General features: G+C 46.7%; 1 protein-coding gene across 1 annotated transcript in view; it reads right to left on the reverse strand.

The window, feature by feature from the left end:
• Positions 1-5,914: 5,914 nt before the first annotated feature.
• neurl4 (neuralized E3 ubiquitin protein ligase 4) overlaps positions 5,915-20,889 on the reverse strand; it is a gene marked incomplete at its 5' end in the record, with an annotated part of 128,137 nt that continues 113,162 nt past the window's right edge. The window contains 3 exon segments of the mRNA XM_084311773.1: positions 5,915-6,123; positions 9,093-9,252; positions 10,598-10,710. Of these exon segments, the coding sequence (XP_084167899.1) occupies positions 5,919-6,123; positions 9,093-9,252; positions 10,598-10,710 (478 nt within the window). The 3' untranslated portion in view covers positions 5,915-5,918.

Below are 20,889 nucleotides of genomic sequence, written 5' to 3' on the forward strand. Positions count from 1 at the left end.
ACGCAAATTACTTGGCTTTTTGTGCTACTTTCATTAATTTGGACAGTCATGTTTTTGCGTGTTGACCTTTCAACTCTTGCCCCCATCCCCCGTCCCGTCTCACAGGAGAGCCGTCCTGGCTAGCTGTGGTGAGAGGAGCGCTGTATATTGACGTTAGTGATGTGTGTGCGTGTCTGTTCTTTAAGTGGTGGGGCAGTGGTGCCTGCAACACACTATTGGCCTTAAGAAGTGAATTAGTCGACATCATTTTGAAAAGGTGTGATTGAGTAATTATGCAACACTGCAATAACATGTCAGTGACTGGATTTTTTTCCTACTCCAAATAAAATGTGGAAAAAGCAAACATGCTTTTTTTTTTTTTTTTGTATCCGTGTGTCCAGTTGATGTGATTTACACACAAACACATTATGTAAACACAAAGTACCATACCAGCTTGCTGCCACTAGGGGGGGGGGGGCAGAGGGACTAACTGAGTTGACAGTTGACGCAGTAACTATGCAAACAGTGAAACTGAGAAAAATGGCAAGTTCTTTTTTTTTCTAAAACAGCTAGATTTAACTCTGAAACTTTGTCACAAGATAAGTTCAATTTCACTTATAACAACATTTTTTAAGAAATTTTAGTAAGTATGGTTAGCTTCTGCAGGGCAGTATATGAGGTGACTTTTCATCTGATGAATACGACTTTCTGCCATTTGTGGTATGGAGTGTTTGACAAAGCAGGAGTAACAAGTTAGCGTGATAACTTAGAAAAAGATTGAACTGTATAGTTTTGGATTTGAACTGTAAAAACGACTTAGATAACATTCAGCCACTAGATGTCACACTAGAGCACCAGCATGTAATTTATCCAATCATATGCATTCCATGTGGGGAAATCAATAGGGTATATCTGCAGAGCCGCAAGCCAAACGTCTGGGCGGGACTTGTACTCTGTTTGACTGCATTCGGGCTTGTACTCTGTTTGACTGTGCAGTAGTCAGTTTGTGCTGTTTATTTTTACAAGCAGTGAGGACTTGACAGCATTTGCATTTCTGTGTTCTGTGTTGCGGGTTAAGGTTAGGGTTAAAAATAAACAGCACAAACTGACTACTTCCGGGTTTTACAGGAAACAAGACAAGGTACAAGCCCCGACGCCCCGCCCACGCGCCTCAAACAGAGTACAAGCCCCGAAGCCCCGCCCAGACGTTGGGCTTGCGGCTCTGCAGATATACTCTACTCTGGGAAATGGAAAGTAGCGAGGGGATACATGCCTGCAACATCATGTAAATATACAATTTGGACCGGCAAAAATCTAAAAATCATTAATTCAATATATTTGGGGGTAAAAGGCAATATTTTTATTCCGCACCTAAGGCCTGTGGACGTATTATAAGAAAAATACTCTACGTACAATTATCTTTAATATTAGATTTAAGAATGGCTAACAATTATTGTAAGGTTATCAGGGGTTAACTATTCCTGCTTTGTCAAACCCTCCCCGTCTGAAAATGGATGGGATGTCTTCGGTATCCGGTTTGTACACGTCTCCAATCTGATGGGGATCAGAGCCAGTGCTCAGATCACATGACCATATACACCTCACTATGACCTATGAGCCAATCTGACCTCAGATCAGCTTAGACTACTTTAAGATGCTTGATAAATACATCCTTATTTTTTTACCTTTTTCTTCCATCTCCCCAATTTAGTTATGCTAATTCCCTCCCGACTGTTGTGCTGCCCTATTGTCGGTCTGGGGAGGGTGTAGACTACCACATGCTGCCCTATTGTCGGTCTGTGATGAGTGTAGACTACCACATGCTGCCCTACTGTCGGTCTGGGGAGGGTGTAGACTACCACATGCTGCCCTACTGTCGGTCTGGGGAAGGTGTAGACTACCACATGCTGCCCTACTGTCGGTCTGGGGAGGGTGGAGACTACCACATGCTGCCCTACTGTCGGTCTGGGGAGGGTGTAGACTACCACATGCTGCCCTACTGTCGGTCTGGGGAGGGTGGAGACTACCACATGCTGCCCTACTGTCGGTCTGGGGAGGGTGTAGACTACCACATGCTGCCCTACTCTCGGTCTGGTGGAGGGTGTAGACTACCACATGCTGCCCTACTGTCGGTCTGGGGAGGGTGTAGACTAACACATACTGCCCTACTGTCGGTCTGGGGAGGGTGGAGACTACCACATGCTGCCCTACTGTCGGTCTGGGGAGGGTGTAGACTACCACATGCTGCCCTACTGTCGGTCTGGGGAGGGTGGAGACTACCACATGCTGCCCTACTGTCGGTCTGGGGAGGGTGTAGACTACCACATGCTGCCCTACTCTCGGTCTGGTGGAGGGTGTAGACTACCACATGCTGCCCTACTGTCGGTCTGGGGAGGGTGTAGACTAACACATACTGCCCTACTGTCGGTCTGGGGAGGGTGTAGACTACCACATGCTGCCCTACTGTCGGTCTGGGGAGGGTGTAGACTAACACATACTGCCCTACTGTCGGTCTGGGGAGGGTGGAGACTACCACATGCTGCCCTACTGTCGGTCTGGGGAGGGTGTAGACTAACACATACTGCCCTACTGTCGGTCTGGTGGAGGGTGTAGACTACCACATGCTGCCCTACTGTCGGTCTGGGGAGGGTGTAGACTACCACATGCTGCCCTACTGTCAGTCTGGTGGAGGGTGTAGACTACCACATGCTGCCCTACTGTCGGCCTGGGGAGGGTGTAGACTACCACATGCTGCCCTACTGTCGGTCTGGGGAGGGTGTAGACTACCACATGCTGCCCTACTGTCGGCCTGGGGAGGGTGTAGACTACCACATGCTGCCCTACTGTCAGTCTGGTGGAGGGTGTAGACTACCACATGCTGCCCTACTGTCAGTCTGGTGGAGGGTGTAGACTACCACATGCTGCTCTACTGTCGGCCTGGGGAAGGTGTAGACTAACACATACTGCCCTACTGTCGGTCTGGTGGAGGGTGTAGACTACCACATGCTGCTCTACTGTCGGCCTGGGGAGGGTGTAGACTACCACATGCTGCTCTACTGTCGGTCTGGGGAGGGTGTAGACTACCACATGCTGCCCTACTGTCAGTCTGGGGAGGGTGTAGACTACCACATGCTGCCCTACTGTCGGCCTGGGGAGGGTGTAGACTACCACATGCTGCTCTACTGTCGGCCTGGGGAGGGTGTAGACTACCACATGCTGCTCTACTGTCGGCCTGGGGAGGGTGTAGACTACCACATGCTGCTCTACTGTCGGCCTGGGGAGGGTGTAGACTACCACATGCTGCTCTACTGTCGGCCTGGGGAGGGTGTAGACTACCACATGCTGCTCTACTGTCGGCCTGGGGAGGGTGTAGACTACCACATGCTGCTCTACTGTCGGCCTGGGGAGGGTATACACCATTAGTCCTCCACAACCATCGCTCATCATAAACGCAACAAGACACGGAAAAACAGTCAAGCCTGGTCATATTCATATGTGCATACTGTCTTTGTCGGTTTATTTTTTATTATTATTTTTTGTTGTTTTTTTTACAAATCAGGAAGATATGATTTTATGTTATGTAACAGCCTGTACAACGCAACATACAGAAAATAAAAGAACAAAAAAAAATAAAAAAAATACTAATTAAATCTTTATTAAAGCAGCACTGGGCCATAAATAACAACCCATATATTTTCACATTTTGATTGGACGTTGCAAGTTTACTTTGTCGAACCCCTTCGGTCTGTAATAAATTAGATTGCAGTTTGTCTGAGAAGTCGATCGAGCTCGACCTGTGACCCCTTTTGTTTCCTCACCTTATTCAAAACAGTGACTTGGCAAAAATTGTGGTTGGGGGGAGGGGTCATGTAATGTAGTGATGTCACAACACGTCTGTTAAATTGGCAACATAAAACGAAACGGAAAAATTGAAAGATATGCTTTGGAAAGCTGTACAATCAATTATTAGGTGAATGTTTTTTGGATTAAAGAGGAAAAGTGTGTAAATCTTTGACGCTTGTAAATGTTCATAAGTGTTAGTTCAAAGTGAAGCAGTAGACGTTACATGATCTACGAAGGGGGGGGGGGGGAACAGCAGAGCCCTAATGAATCACATTCGCAATGTGAACTCCAGCATTAGGGCTGTGTTATGCTGACGACAGCACCCCCCTCCCCTCCCAACCTCCCAGAGTCATTCATCACAGGGCGTCGCTGAATCAGCATCTCCAGCAACACGCTCGGTGGGCTCTGAAAGGTCCTCTCTGGTAAACAAGGTCAGACTTGACAAGTGGATGGATCAGAAGGGGAGGAGGCGAGAGGCGAACAAAATGTAAACAACAGGGTGAAGCGAGGGTTTAGTGTAGAGGGTTCATATCAGGGTGAGGAGGACCACGTTATACATTTTTGGCTTCTTTCCATTTGGGACCCTTCAACCTTTCCTCAAAAGCGCTTCCACGTTGGCGTCAGCGTAGTGGAACAGAGGCAGCTGCAGTGGATGCTAATTGTATCGCTACCCACCAAGCCCCGCCGGTTAATAGCTTTCATATATATATATTTCTATGGCTGAAAATATATATATATATATATATATATATATATATATATATATATATATATATATATATATATATATATATATATATATAAATCTTATATATTTTCAGCCATAGAAATTGAGGAAAGCTATAAGACTGAAATGGAACTTGCCCTTCGATATATATATATATATATACTAAGCCTCCTTGTGACTCTGCTGAAACATGTGAATCGCAGTGTTGCGCGGTGAGACAATACCGAATTGGTTGCACAGTGATTTTTTTTTTGGACAAGAAAAAGGTCCACCGTATATTAAAACTGCAGAAACGTTCCGGTTCTTCCACGGTATTATTAGCTTACAGGGGGTTTTCTGTCAACGAGGGGAAAGGGTTTTTTAGAGAAATGACACCGGGCTAGAAACAGAAATACATACAACAAGATTAAAACGAGACAGACAGACAAGCAGGCAGGCTGTTGTAGGTGCGGGAGATGAGGCGGAAGGGGATGGAACAACAGAAACAGCGTCAGCGTTACATGTGTAAACATTTCTTCTTTTCTTTTTTTTTCTCCAGTTTTTAAAATCCTCCCCCACAAGAAGAGAGACACTCTTAGGTCCTTCTGATCAGAGATTTTCGTCGTCTTCTTTTCTCTCCCCCTCTCTCTCTCTTTGTTGTCGCTCTTTTTAAAAATGTTTTAGTTATTTTTCTGTTTTGACCCGCGTTTTCAAGAGTCCGATAGTTCGTGAATATGGGCGGAATCGCGGACGACTTCGGCGATTTCTGCAGCCGCCGACGTGGTCCACGGCCCCTTCTGGACTCGGCTTCGTCACCGAGGATTAAGAATGACTTCCGCCAATAGAGGGGAGAGGCGATGAGCGTTCGAATAAGTGCCAGAGAGGTACAAAATAAAAAATAACAAGAACAAGGACTTGTATGAGAGAGAGAGATAGGTGGGGGAACACAAGAGAGGCTTAGGAGGAAATTGGGATAAAAAAAAAAAAACTCAAACAGAAAACTGCAGTGAGTGAACAAACGCGTCGTGTCGATGACAAGTTAGTTTAAAAATCGCCCACGAGTGTCCAGAACATAAAGTGCAGGCAGTGTCTGTTCTTCTTTGAAACCGCCAAAGCCCCCGAACCCCGTTAAAAGTGTCCAAGAGCAAAAAATTTAACAAAAAAAATTTAAATAAAAAACAATAATGCTGAATTGTCAACAATCCTCAGCAAGAATGAGAAATTCCACAAGAGTCTCAAATTCAAGGCAGGGGGGGTTGGATTTGGTTGACGATTAAAATCGGAGGGTGTGCCCCAGGGCTCAATACTCGGGCCCCTTCTCAATCTTAGACTCCGCCCCCCCCCCCCCCTTTCCCCTTGTCCTCCTCTTTCTTTTTTACACCCCTCCTCTTCACTCCACCCGGACGAGCAGTCCGTAGAGGATGGTGCCGCCCTCCTCCTTGGTGATCCACTCAATCTCCGTGTTGCTGAAACGGGGGTCCAATGGCTCGATGACGCCTAGCGTCTGGGGTCCCACCTTGTAGGAGCCCGGCCGCACGCACACCTGGAAACCCACCTGGGCCTGATGGCAGCGGTGAGAGCGAGGGTCCCGAAATCTAAAACAAAGAGACAGAAAACAACTATAATAACAGTCATTTGTAATGGTACCAGTTCTAAAACGAGATATAAGATATGTCTTTTTGGTGTTGTGCTTTCATCCAATTTGAATCCTATTTGTGACCGGGCCCAGCGTTAAGAGACTCATGTCTGGAAAATAAATGAAATGTTTTTTTTTCTCCATATTATCATAGTTTGAATGTTTAAGAACATATTTACTGCAACAGATAACAGTTATAGTATCTCTAAATAGTAAAAAGTTTGTTTAAAAAAAGGCAGTTTGTGACACCTAGTACCTGACTGCCAATGTGTTTTAAAAATGCAGCCAAACTTTAAGATTGGATTTTTTTCACTTTTTCTCTGCTCCGAGACTAGGTTTAACTAGATTCAAATAAGCACATATTCTTCAAATACTTTCATGATGACACAAGACACATCATTTGAAAGCTTACATTCTGTAACGATCTGTAAAAACCTGAAGAATTACGGAGGGAGACTTGTGCCACGAACTGCTGGGCTCTGTCACATTTTAATATGGGGGGAACGGAATCCCTCACCAAGCCATAACAGGACGCAATGGCGAGTTTGACAAGCTTCCATCTGGAAGGCGCTATAGAGTTCCTTTAGCCCCAAAAAACATATTTAAGAAGTCCTTCATCCCACATGCCATTGCTCTGATGAATTCTTAGATACAAATTTTAACCATGGTACTGGTTAGGTATCTGAAGCTCTGTTCGTGTTTTTGTTGTTGCTTCTCTTTTGTCTATGTATTGGGCTGTTTTGGGCCAATGTCTTTTGTGCCTGTATGATTGCAACCATGGTAAAGCCAATCTCCATGAAAGTGGACAAATAAAAATATCTATCTATCCATCTATCTAATCATCAACTATCTACCTCAATCTATAGTATATCCATATAACTAGGGGTGCACGATATTGATTTTTTGACCCCGATAACTTTCTGCTCCTCAAGGTTGATACCGATACCGATAACCGATATATATATTTATTGTATTATAAGTTATAAGTGAAAAAAGTTTAAAAAAAGCAAAAGAAAGCAAAAATAAAATAAAAAAATAGTTTATCGGAGCTATCAATAATTGTATCGGGTTTATCGGGATGACGTCATAATTGCTGATATCGGCCCGATAATTATCGTGCATCGCTACATATAACACTGTATGATAGCCATGTACAATAACACTGTATATACTGTATATACATTTATCTACAGGTGCAGCTCAATAAATTAGAATATCGTGGAAAGGTCTATATATTTAGCTGTATTGATTGATGCAGTAATTTGTGCAAAAGGAGCCCCAACCATACCGTACTGAGTGAACATACATGAACATACTTTTCAGAAGGCCGACATTTCTATATTAAAAAGAAAAATACATCTATTTTTTGGTGATACAGACGTTTGGGCTTTCATGAGCTGTAAGACATAATCATCCAAATTAAAACAAATAAAGGCTTGAAATATTTCACTTTGCGTGTAATGAATCTATAATCTACAAGAGTTTCGCTTTTTGAATTGAATTACTGAAATAAAATAACTTTTCCATGATATTCTAATTTATCAAGCTGCACCTGTATATCTGTATGAATATATCTGCATATATTCCTGTTTACATACCTGTATACATACCCACTCTGTGCACTGTGCATGCTGTATATATTTTCATCTGTATATATTTTCATCTGTATATATCCCTTAACTACTATTATTCCACTGGCTAGTATGACTTACTACCATACTGCATTTATACTTGTATCACTGTACATAATACTGTACATACATTACATTGCATATTTTACTTAGTAAATAACTGTATAACTGTAAAATACAATAGTAATGTACAATGTACAGGTGATTAAACTGGGTATAAATATATATAAATTAGTACCACTCAGTATAGTGCTAATCAGATGTATGTACAGGGTTGTAGTATTAATATGTACAGTGATACAGGTTATAAAGACACTATGGTAGTAAGTCATACTGGCCAGCAGCGTAACTAGTAAGAGTAGATAAGGGATATGTACAGATATAGATATAGTATCTACAGATATGCAAAAAGGATTATGCAGGTATGTACACAGACAGACAGACATATATATATATATATATACACACACATACGGTAATAATAAATAAATATATATGGTATATACAGCATTATTGTATCATGCAGAGTTGTATGGGTTATATGCAGGTGTATAAGTAGGTAGAAGAATTATATGTAGGTATATTCAGACAGATATGGATATATATATACACTGTATATATGCTGTAAATATAAATATGGTATATACAGCACTATTGTACTGTATTGTATCATACAGAGTTATGTTGGATGCCAAACATCTTTTTGTTGCACTGTACTTGTGCTGTACGCTAACGATACATTAGAATCTAATCTAATGAGGGCTGAGGGACGAGGACAGACAGAAGCTGAGGGAGACGAGGACAGACACAAGAGGACAGACAGAAGAGGACAGACACAAGAAGAGGACAGACAGAAGAGGACAGACACAAGAAGAGAACAGACAGAAGAGGACAGACTCAAGGACAGACACAAGGACAGACACAAGTGGACAGACACAAGAGGACAGACAGAAGAGGACAGACACAAGAGGACAGACACAAGAGGACAGACAGAAGAGGACAGACAGAAGAGGACAGACACAAGAGGACAGACACAAGAGGACAGACACAAGAGGACATACAGAAGAGGACAGGCACAAGAGGACAGACACAAGAGGACAGACACAAGAGGACATACAGAAGAGGACAGGCACAAGAGGACAGACACAAGAGGACAGACAGAATAGGACAGACACAAGAGGACAGACACAAGAGGACAGACACAAGAGGACAGACACAAGAGGACAGACACAAGAGGACAGACAGAAGCTGAGGGACGAGGACAGACAGACAGAAGCTGGGGGGACGAGGAACTTACTGCACTTTGGGGGCAAAGGACTCCATGCCGGAATACCGCATGGTGGGGGAAAGCTGCACTCTGGGGACCTCCCTGTCGGGGGCGCTGTTCTCCTCTGGCTCACTGTAACCGTTGGGCCCTTCCGTCTTCACCGGAGACACTGAGAAGATGGACGACGTGCCTGGTGGTGCAGCGACACAGAGTAGCACACGGTAAAGCTTCGGGACGCCTTCACGGAAGGGGTTCATTGGGTTCAACGTCAATGCAATCCACTCAGATCTGTGTTTTCTTTAGTCACCGTAAAATGTGCATGTTTAGGACAATCCAATTGGTTATGTGGCGCAAATATTTTGTTTGTCTGAGAAGTTGATGTATTGTAGTCATTTGTAGTAAAAAAAATAAAAATAAAATATTGTAATTTGAATGTGTGTCCAGACAGTAGGTTATGTACTGGTGTTACATAGGGAGGTTCTGGTGTGTTGTGGGGCCTACAGTAGGTTATGTACTGGTGTTACTGGTGTGTTGTGGGGCCTACAGTAGGTTATGTACTGGTGTTACTGGTGTGTTGTGGGGCCTACAGTAGGTTATGTACTGGTGTTACTGGTGTGTTGTGGGGCCTACAGTAGGTTATGTACTGGTGTTACTGGTGTGTTGTGGGGCCTACAGTAGGTTATGTACTGGTGTTACTGGTGTGTTGTGGGGCCTACAGTAGGTTATGTACTGGTGTTACTGGTGTGTTGTGGGGCCTACAGTAGGTTATGTACTGGTGTTACTGGTGTGTTGTGGGGCCTACAGTAGGTTATGTACTGGTGTTACTGGTGTGTTGTGGGGCCTACAGTAGGTTATGTACTGGTGTTACTGGTGTGTTGTGGGGCCTACAGTAGGTTATGTACTGGTGTTACTGGTGTTACTGGTGTGTTGTGGGGCCTACAGTAGGTTATGTACTGGTGTTACTGGTGTGTTGTGGGGCCTACAGTAGGTTATGTACTGGTGTTACTGGTGTGTTGTGGGGCCTACAGTAGGTTATGTACTGGTGTTACTGGTGTGTTGTGGGGCCTACAGTAGGTTATGTACTGGTGTTACTGGTGTGTTGTGGGGCCTACAGTAGGTTATGTACTGGTGTTACTGGTGTTACTGGTGTGTTGTGGGGCCTACAGTAGGTTATGTACTGGTGTTACTGGTGTGTTGTGGGGCCTACAGTAGGTTATGTACTGGTGTTACTGGTGTGTTGTGGGGCCTACAGTAGGTTATGTACTGGTGTTACTGGTGTGTTGTGGGGCCTACAGTAGGTTATGTACTGGTGTTACTGGTGTGTTGTGGGGCCTACAGTAGGTTATGTACTGGTGTTACTGGTGTTACTGGTGTGTTGTGGGGCCTACAGTAGGTTATGTACTGGTGTTACTGGTGTTACTGGTGTGTTGTGGGGCCTACAGTAGGTTATGTACTGGTGTTACTGGTGTGTTGTGGGGCCTACAATAGGTTATGTACTGGTGTTACTGGTGTTACTGGTGTGTTGTGGGGCCTACCAGACAGTAGCTGACTGTGATCCAGGGTTCTACGCAAGGCGCCTACACTGGTACCATGGTAGGCTATGTGCCACTTCTTCATAATGTTCAACACCTCACAGTGTGGTTTGATCCTGTATGGACAGAGAGGCAGGGTTGTGTTCCGTTAAGCCAGTTCCAAGTTAGTAAATCACCTGAGTATTCAGATACCGATTTCAATTGTGCTTTTTTAAAGCCGGTATCGGCCGATACCATCGACGTCGATACCAATTGTGTGCTGGTATATCAGTGCATCCCCCAGAGACTGCGTGCCATGAGGCCAGACTACAATGTGTTCAGACTATTAACAGCACAGTCAACTAGGGCTTTAACATTCAGAGCTTCTATTGAAGTATTCGAACGAAGCGTGGAATGTCTGTCGTCATATTTTATGACGTAATCCAAAAAAATATATATAAAAAAAAAATTATATCCTCAAACTAAATCCTCAATTTGAATAAAGTGATTAATCTGATTAAATTAGTATTTTTTTTATTAAATCAACTTTATTTAATGAATATAACTCATCAGTTTAGTCAACATAAATAATCCAATAAGGGCACGGTTGGTACGAAAGTGATGGTGACGTCTTGATGGAGCGCCGAGTGCCAAGCGGATGCAGATAGGCTACATCATTTATGATAAACGTTTTATTTGAATTTTTATGATGAGTCATATACTATAATAGTATAATATTAGTGTAACCTAATCTTTATCTGCAACTGTGAAGAAAAACCCCATTGGTTTAAACAGAATGAAGACACATACAAAAAAAAATTGTTTAAAAAATAAAATAAAAGATATATTTTAAATTCGAATGTTGATTTAGAATTCTAATGTCAACATTATGAACGAAGCTTCTAACTATTCGGTACAGCCCTACAGCCAACTCTCTCCGCTGGCCTGGTGTCCAGCCTAGTTACAGTCAAACAGAAGTGAAAAAGCAGGAAATCTACAAAAAGAAACTATAATACTTTACAACATATCCCTTTTCTTTATTACCCAGGCCCTATTTAAACATGATCATTACACTGATGGATTTAGGATTGAGAAACAGATCCTACCACCAGGCTCCAATACATTCCAATGGGGCAGAAAACACAGTAGAATCAGGTGTGTCTTCATTATGTTCTACTGAGGAAATGGTTGGATCATGGCAGAGATCTGGCAACCTAACATAAACACTTATCATATCATAACGTTCGACACAATGCAAATACGTATTTCTTTTATTGACGATTTGAATTCATATTTCATCAATCGAGCCATGGGTTAGTGCTGCAGAGTCTCTCTGAGCTCAATTGGGAAGATACCGCCCCCTATCGTCTCTCCCTGTGTAACTGCACCCCATCAGCTCAGACTGATACAGGGGGAGTGGTCAGTTTGCTAATTTTATTTTTCCGTCAAGGCATCTGAAGACACCAAGTGATCGCCGGCCCTCAGAACAGCGACGATTATGTATTTACAGTACCAACACTACAAAAAAGTATAATAAAAAAGAAAGTGAAAAAAAAGAAGAGAAAATAACTATTATTCTGGCTTCATGGGTTGTATAGCTCCAACATTAACCGTCAATGATGTTTGTAAATGGACTGCATTTACATAGCAGCTTTTATCCAAAGTGAACTTCCTATTTTGGAAAATGTATCATGGTGTCTGTTGTGAAGGATCAGATTAAACCGAATATGTATATTTATTTATATATATATATTTAATTGTATTTGTATATCTTTTGATATTCCCTGTATATTCCTTGTACAATATGCACTGAATATCCCTTTAGTCTACTAAACAGCCCATAATAGTTTCATTCTACCATTGGACGAGAACCTGGCGCCAGGTTGCCATACCCCTAGGTCCAAGTTCAATCGTGCCGCCTAACATGTCGTGGCAAGCCCCGGTTCCGCGCAGGAATATGTCGGGCGAAATACGAATGGTACTATTTGTTCATAGCGCATATATATATGGCGCAAGTAAAGTAGAACTTTCTTTTAGTCCAGTTCTTTACCCTCCAACAGAGTGACAGACGCAAAAGCCTCCCCACGACGCACGTGTGGTGTAGTAAGGCCTACTTGGCCCAGAATAGGCATTGAGATATCGTGTAGATTAATAGTTGAATAGTCATAGTTTGGCACTATACCGTCGAGTTGGACGTATTCTATTAAGCTAATAATAGTCTATTTATGTATGGTGCATCGTTCGGTTAGAGTTCTAAAGTTATCAGTACCCCCATCGTTCCTGACGTTATCTGGACGCTTAACCAGGCTGAGCAGACCCCTAGTGGTGCTTGCATCCGAGGAGCTCCGGGCCAAGAGCGACTGGACCTGTATATTGGATTACTCTACCCGGACGACGGCGAGCCTTCCACGGCTTGGATTATGCTTTGGGTGCTTTGATTATTCCATGGATAAAGGCCAACACTGCGGAGTGTTGGAACTACCCCCCGGAGAGGACTCCAGGTGAGACGGCGCTCTACACCAGTGAGGTCGCCTCACGTCTCTCCGTTGTGGACCGGCAGCTACCGTCCACAGAGGGTCCAGCTGTATTCGTCTGCGGTCCGAGGTTCTGTGGGCACCGTGTCCAAGACTTTGGATTCTCCCAAGACACCGTCGGCCAGATGGGATACCGCCAGCGGCTTCTCTAACCCCCCCCTCCTACTGTCTTACAACCAGCGGGACACCCCCCCCCCCTTAGTGTATCCAGCTATAATCATCTAAGTACCATCGCTATCGTTTCCTAAATATTCCAGGTTGTATACTTACTCCCTGCGTAACCAGAGATTGGACATTCAATGTTGATTTACTTACGAATACTCATTTGCCATAAAAGTGCATATTTCATATTTCAAATCATAAATGTAATTAAGTGATCGTTGTATACACCTTTTGCTGTATTAAACCTTCGATTTGGTACATTTGTGTGGATTCGTTTCATCAGGTGGGAAAGTGTTCATCATACTTATATCTTGTACTGGATGGCCAGAAGTTAAAGTACATGAGGTAGTGGTATTAAATATCATATCTAACAATACAGTCAGGGAATTGTACCCCTCAGTTACAATTGGTCCTTCGAGCCGGAGGGTAACTAGTGTAATATTAATATAGTGTTATTAATATCGAAATGGCCTATGATGAACACTCCACAAAACGATCCTCCTAACCTAGAACGCCCGCGGCGCAGACGACAGACACCTCAGTACTTAGAGGCTTACACTGTCAGTCAACTACCTAGCCTTCGACAAACGGTAAACGCGGTAAAAGTAGAAAGTAAAATTATGTCTGACCTTAACGACCAGGTTTCCCCGACCACAGAGGCCCTAGTAAGTCCTAATGTAACTGACCAAGCTCACGGTGGGGACCAGGAGGGAATTGACATGCCTTTACCCCCCGCCACTACCCAAGAAGTAGTCCCCGACCAGCCCCGGGAGGAAGACAACCCTACAGAGAGAGAACTCTGCACGGAAGAAGAGGAGGAGAGCGCCGAGGAACTAGAGCTCCAGGACTCCCCAACGAGTACCCCCAGGAGCGGCTCACGCAGGAGCGGCTCACCTCCACAACCGCCTTCCCCCAACGAAGCGGAGAGGATACTACAACAGGCGTTCCTCGTCAGCCTGACAGCCTCTACCGAACGCGATCGTCTCCAAGCACAGACGCTTAGCGAGCGCGAACAACTCCAAACGCAACAACGGAGCGAAGAAGAGCGCATACGCCTGGAGATGAGACGCCTTCAGATGGAAGAGAATATGGCAAGAGACCGAGCAGACACCCAGCGTGCCGCTGCCGGTGCCCAAAGAGACGCAGAGCGCGAACTCGCTCTCATCCAGCGCGAAGCCGAGCGCGACAGAATACAAGCCGAGCGCGACAAGCTACAAGCGCAGCTAATGGAGCAGCTGATCAAAAGGACAACACCCTCTCCCTCCGCCAGGGGTTCAAGGAACTCGTCGAGACAACAGTCAAGAGCAGCGTCACCACAACGAGCAAGCGACCCTGAACTTGACCAACAGACCGAGCCTATACCCCCCGCAGACCCCCTTCACAGACCGGTCCAAGCGAGACCCAGCTACAAGGAAGGAGCGGCATACACTGCGGAGAAGCTAAATAAACGATTACAGGATCTGGAAGATCTGATAGAGGAAGAAGAGGGAGAGGAGGAGAACCAAGCCCGACGACAGCACAGTACTCTACCGGACCAGGAGGTCCCATACAGTCCAGGCTATACGCCCGCGGCGCTGCGCTACAGACCCCCGACTCTATTCACGGGTGAGCACGACGCACGACCAGCCCCGAGGAACAGCACCTGGACCAGCGGGCCATGGTACCCTGTCAGTACCAGCCCACAGCGAGGCGCAAGAGGGGACTCGCCCAGGAGGTCTCTCCCCCAACGCTCGCCGATGTATCAGCCATCCACGGCGTCATACAATGCCACGCCGTCATTCCCAGACTTCGCCTATGAGAGTCGAGCACAGTACACGGAGCTCCGGATGTGCTTAGAGACAATGATGGTGGATGTCGCTGATGAACGCCACAAGTATGCAATATTACTGAAGCACCTGAAAGTACCGCGAGCGCACAATATAGCGCTAGCCTATGCTACCTCTTCGACTCCATACACAGCGGCCCTTGCAGCGCTGGATCAGAGATATGGACGTATATGGGATTACGTAATCCAAGAGATAAGGCATATTGATCGCCTACCCCCAGCCACAGACAATCGCTCACTAGACGACCTGTCAATCAAAGTGCAGTCCCTGGTAGGGATGCTGGGAGCGCAACGGGAGAAGGGCATGCATGAGCTATACGCCAACTCTAACGTCGAGAGGATTTTGGAGAAGCTGCCACCCGCAAGACAGGAGCGCTTTAGGCGGCAGAGGGATTACCGGGATCCCAACGGCCCCGAGCCATCCCTCCTTGATCTAGCCGACTTCCTGGCGAGAGAAGTCAGCAGCTTACGACTGGATACCTTCGGGCGGAGCACGCCAAGCTCCAGAGAGGGACCCAGGAGAATAAATGATGGAAGAAGATCGGTGACTGTCATGCACCAATCAGAGTCAGTACCGAGCAGTAAGAGTCACAGCACCCCCTCGAGAAAAAAGAAGTGGAAGATAGCGTGTCCCTACTGTGAGAAAGAACACTGGCTGTCACAATGTGACCTATTCACAAAGATGAATGCAGAAGAAGTGAGTCAATGGATAAAGTCCAACCGGCGCTGTTATCGATGTGCGCGGCCCCACATGGCAGCCGAATGCCGCCTAAAGAAAAGGTGCAGCCGGTGCGATGGAGCCCATCTAGATATACTACACGAAAGTAACGGAAGACGGCCTATACCTGCACCACGGAGCGGCACCAAGGCAAGTGTCATGTACATTGACCCCGCCAGCAGCAGCGGAGCCCAAGTGCTCTTAAAGGTAGTCCGTGTGACATTGAGCTACCAAGATAAAGTCATGGACACCTACGCCGTCCTTGATGACGGGTCAGAGAAGACCCTTCTGCTCGCCTCCGCTGCGACCCAGCTGGGACTGCGGGGGAGCAAGAACGAAATGACGATTCGGACAATAAGAAGAGATTTAAAGACGATAAAGGGCGAGAATGTCTCCTTCACCATCGCAGCCAACGGGCAGCCAGAGCGACGGTACAAGATCACAAATGCTTTCACCAGCCAAGAAATAGGACTATCGCAGTACACCTACCCTGTCACCAAGTTGATGGATAAATATGTGCACCTGCGCCAATTACCTATCCCGCTCATAGACGGCGCTACCCCGACCCTGCTGATAGGCTCCGACCATGCAGAACTCATAGTCCCGATTGACCGGGTCCATACAGGCCCCCGAGGCTGTCCTGCAGCAGTCGAGACCCGCCTAGGGTGGACCCTACAAGGCCCCCTCGCTAAATCTCTCAACCGAACAGCAGCCACTAGCTGCTTCCACTCCAGAACGACAGAAGAAGACACCACTCTCCTGCAGCATGTCGAGAGGCTGTGGACCCTAGAGACAATGCCCTTTAAGAACGAAAAGAAAGACATTCGCTCTAAAGAAGACATTTACGCCATCAACCTACTCGAGCAGGGGACAAAGAGAGTCACAGTCGGCGGAGTGATGAGATACGCAACTCCACTCCTAAGGCGAGAGGGAATGCCCACCTTTCACGCAAAGAAAGACGCCACGGAGCGCTATCTATTGAACACGGAGCGGCGCCTAGCCAAAGACCCCGCTCAAGAGAGTGTGTACCGAGCTGAGATTGAGAAGCTAATCACAGCGGGACACGTAACAAAGATTGACATTAAAGAGGCCGATCAGACGACCGAATCATGGTACGTGCCGCATCACAAGGTCCATCACAACGGCAAGGATTGCATTGTGTTTAACTGCAGCTACCAGATCGGATCCCAAAATCTGAATAAAGAGCTCTTGCCCGGCCCCACACTCGGCCCCTCCCTACTAGGCGTTACTTCGCTTCCGCCAGGACAAGGTGGCTATCAGCGGGGATATCAAAGGGATGTTCTTGCAGGTGAGACTAGTAGAGGAGGACAAGCCCCTGCTACGGTTCCTATGGAGAGAGAAGATCGGAGATGAGAACCCATCCATCTACCAGTGGGAAGTACTCCCCTTCGGAACCACATGCAGCCCGTGCTGTGCTACATTTGCACTACAGAAACACGTCACAGAGGACCCAGCAGCAGATGAAGAGGTCCAACACAGTGTGAAGAACAGTTTCTACGTGGACAACTGTTTACAAAGCGTTTCGACTCAAGAAGAAGCCGAGGCTCTCCTAATCAAGTTACGCGCCTCCCTGATCAAAGGCGGCTTTGATCTCAGGCAGTGGGCCAGCAGTGACCCGCACGTATTGCGCAGCCTCTCCTCCGCGGACAAGGCTGCCAGCAGTGAGACCTGGATGGCGACAATCCCAGGAGAAGTCCAAGAAATGACACTAGGACTAGTCTGGCGCTTCAAAACAGACTCGCTCCACTATAGACACAAACCCTTGGCTCCAGAGCAGGGAAGGTCGGCGGCGATACCGACCACCAGACGGAGTGTGTACAGAACACTCGCCAGACAATATGACCCGTTGGGATGTATTCTACCTTACACCACCAGGGCAAAGATGATTGTACGAGCACTATGGGACAAGGACCAGGGCTGGGACGACCCAATACCCGCACCCCTTGCCTCCACATGGAGAGAGTGGGAGACGGAGCTCCGCTCACTCCCAGGCGTCAATATACGCCGCAGCTACTTCCCACCCACAGTGAGGCCAGAGACAGGCAAGATGGATCTACACGTCTTCAGTGACGCCTCCGAAGTAGCCTATGGATCGGTGGCCTACTTGCGTGCCCAAGAGAAGGGAGGAGAGATACACACTGCTTTCATCCTGGCTCGCTCAAGAATAGCCCCACGAAAGCAACAATCTATCCCGCGTCTAGAGCTCTGCGCAGCCCTAGCAGGAGCGCATCTAGCCACGTTAATCCAACGTGAACTCACCATTCCGGTGCATAGAACAATCTTGTGGTCAGATTCCACGACAGTACTCACATGGATCAAGTCTGATTCATGCAGATACAAAGTCTTCGTGGGAGTCAGAGTCACCGAGATTCAAGAGTTAACAGAAGAAGCAAGCTGGCGGTATGTGGACACCAAACACAACCCAGCTGACGTCATCACCCGGGGAATGTCTCTGGATGACCTAACCCGTCGCAACATCTACAGTGACGGACCAGAATTCCTCAAGCTCCCGGAAGGAGATTGGCCTACGCCCACCCCGAGGGAAGCAAGTAACGAGGAGGCTGAGAACAAGAAACCTATGTTCTGTGGACTGAGCACTGTCGCCTCCACAGACCCCAACATAGATGACTGCATTACCCTAGAGAGTGCGCAACAAAGAACATTCCTGCGGCACCACCCAGAGATTCAGTCCACCACTGACATGTCAGCAGCTGACTACGAAGAAGCAGAACTTCTTCTACTACAACGAGCCCAGAGAGACTCGTTCCCCGATGAGCTAGACTGTCTACAGGGAGGAAACCCCGTCCCATCAGACAGCAGACTGATTCACCTGGCACCAGAGAGTGACGCCCATAATCTCATCAGAGTGGGTGGTCGCCTGCGGAGCCCCCGATCTACCAGATGACATTAAGTACCCGATCGTCTTGAACAGCCGACACAAGGTCACAGAGCTGATCATAAAGAAATACGACGAGGATGTACACCACGCAGGAGCAGAGAGTCTTCGCGGAGATCAGACGTCGTTATTGGATATTGCAAGGGAGAGAAGCAGTACGGCGCTTCCAGCGAACCTGTCTAGACTGCCGTAAGTGGCGCGCGCAGCCCAGCATACCACGGATGGCTGACTTACCCCCCTGTCGCCTCCGAATCGGCGACAAGCCATTCCACTCCACAGGTATGGACTGCTTTGGCCCGTTGTATATAAAGAGAGGAAGAGGCACCGAGAAGCGGTGGGGTATTGTATTCAAATGCATGACCACCAGAGCGATACATATTGAGCTCCTTCCGACCATGAGCACAGACTCATTCCTTATGGCCTTCCGGAGATTCACATCACGGAAAGGAAAACCGTCTACATTGTTGTCTGATCACGGGACCAACTTCAAAGGCGGAGAAAGAGAGCTGAGAGAGAGCTTCCAAGCTATGGGCCCAGAACTTAAGACCCACCTCGCTCCAGCCCAGATTGACTTCCAGTTTAATCCCCCGAACGCACCCCACTTCGGTGGAACCTGGGAACGAGAAGTACGTTCTATAAAGACAGCCCTGTACGCCGTACTCGGAGCCCAGACTGTGGCGGAGGAAGTCCTAATGACAGTCCTTACGGAGATCGAGGGAGTATTGAACTCAAAGCCCCTCGGTTACGTCTCCAGTGATGTAGCAGATGTCGACCCAGTCACCCCCAACACACTCCTAATGGGGCGGCTGGACCCCGCGCTACCCCAGACAATGTACAGGCCTGAAGAAGCGAACGGCCGAAGAATGTGGAGGTACAGCCAAGTACTAGCTGACAAGTTTTGGAGCAGCTTCCTACTTCACTACCTACCGTCTCTACAGACCCGCCAGAAGTGGGTAAAAGAGAGAGACAATTTGACAGAAGGAACAGTCGTCATGATTATTGACCAGTCACTACCCAGAGCTATGTGGCCGGCTGGCCGCGTAAGCAAAGTGATCACCGGTGCCGATGGCAAGGTCCGAGCAGCTGAAGTACTCGTCCAAGGGCGCACCTACACACGTCCCGTGGCGAGGCTCATAGAACTGCCCCGACTCCCAGATACTATCGATGATGACCATGACCCCATGACTTTGTGAGTTGACTGACCCTTACAGCGGACCTTGAGTGGTAGACAGTGCGGTTAATCTGTCTCTGCTTAGCTAATTAGGTGGGACTAATTAGGGGGCGGCTGTTGTGAAGGATCAGATTAAACCGAATATGTATATTTATTTATATATATATATTTAATTGTATTTGTATATCTTTTGATATTCCCTGTATATTCCTTGTACAATATGCACTGAATATCCCTTTAGTCTACTAAACAGCCCATAATAGTTTCATTCTACCATTGGACGAGAACCTGGCGCCAGGTTGCCATACCCCTAGGTCCAAGTTCAATCGTGCCGCCTAAAGGCGCTCCCATAGTCCAGCAGACTGTACACAGAGCAGACTCCGCGGAGGTCCGCGCGGACTCTTGAGCTTTGATCTCAGCGGACAGCAGACCCACAGGTGCGAAGCTACTATTTTCTGACGCGCGGACATCCGCGCCGCTGACTTGGTGTCACACAAAACGCTGCTCAGCGATCTGCATTTTACTCTGAACACTCGCTCCGTGCCAAGAGAGATGTTTGAATGGCTTTTCTAAATGAATTGTGTAAAATTGCCAGTTTTATTTCGAAATAAATAAATAAATATTTATAAATATTGTTATCTCCGTTTCCAATATTTTGAAATAAAACGGGTGCTTTTATTTCATGCAATGCGTGTCTTTTCAGCACCACGCGCTGTCCACCTCAAGCCTATACGGTACATTGCATCTAGCTGCCTATATACCTGTTATTCAAGTGCGTAAAACTGCCCGTTTTATTATCGAAATATTGGAAACGGAGATAACATACTCTTTATTTTGACATCGGATGACGACGACATGACAGAAGTTGAACAGCGTGGGGACAATTGTGTAAACTGGCGCGTGACATCTAGGAAATTGGTCCACGGAGGTCCGCTCGACTATGAAGGCTCAAAGAGTCCGCGCGGACCTCCGCGGAGTCTGCTCTGTGT

Source organism: Notolepis coatsorum (assembly GCF_963971535.1).
Source record: "Notolepis coatsorum genome assembly, chromosome: 4".
In the NCBI taxonomy this organism is placed as follows: Eukaryota; Metazoa; Chordata; class Actinopteri; order Aulopiformes; family Paralepididae; genus Notolepis; species Notolepis coatsorum.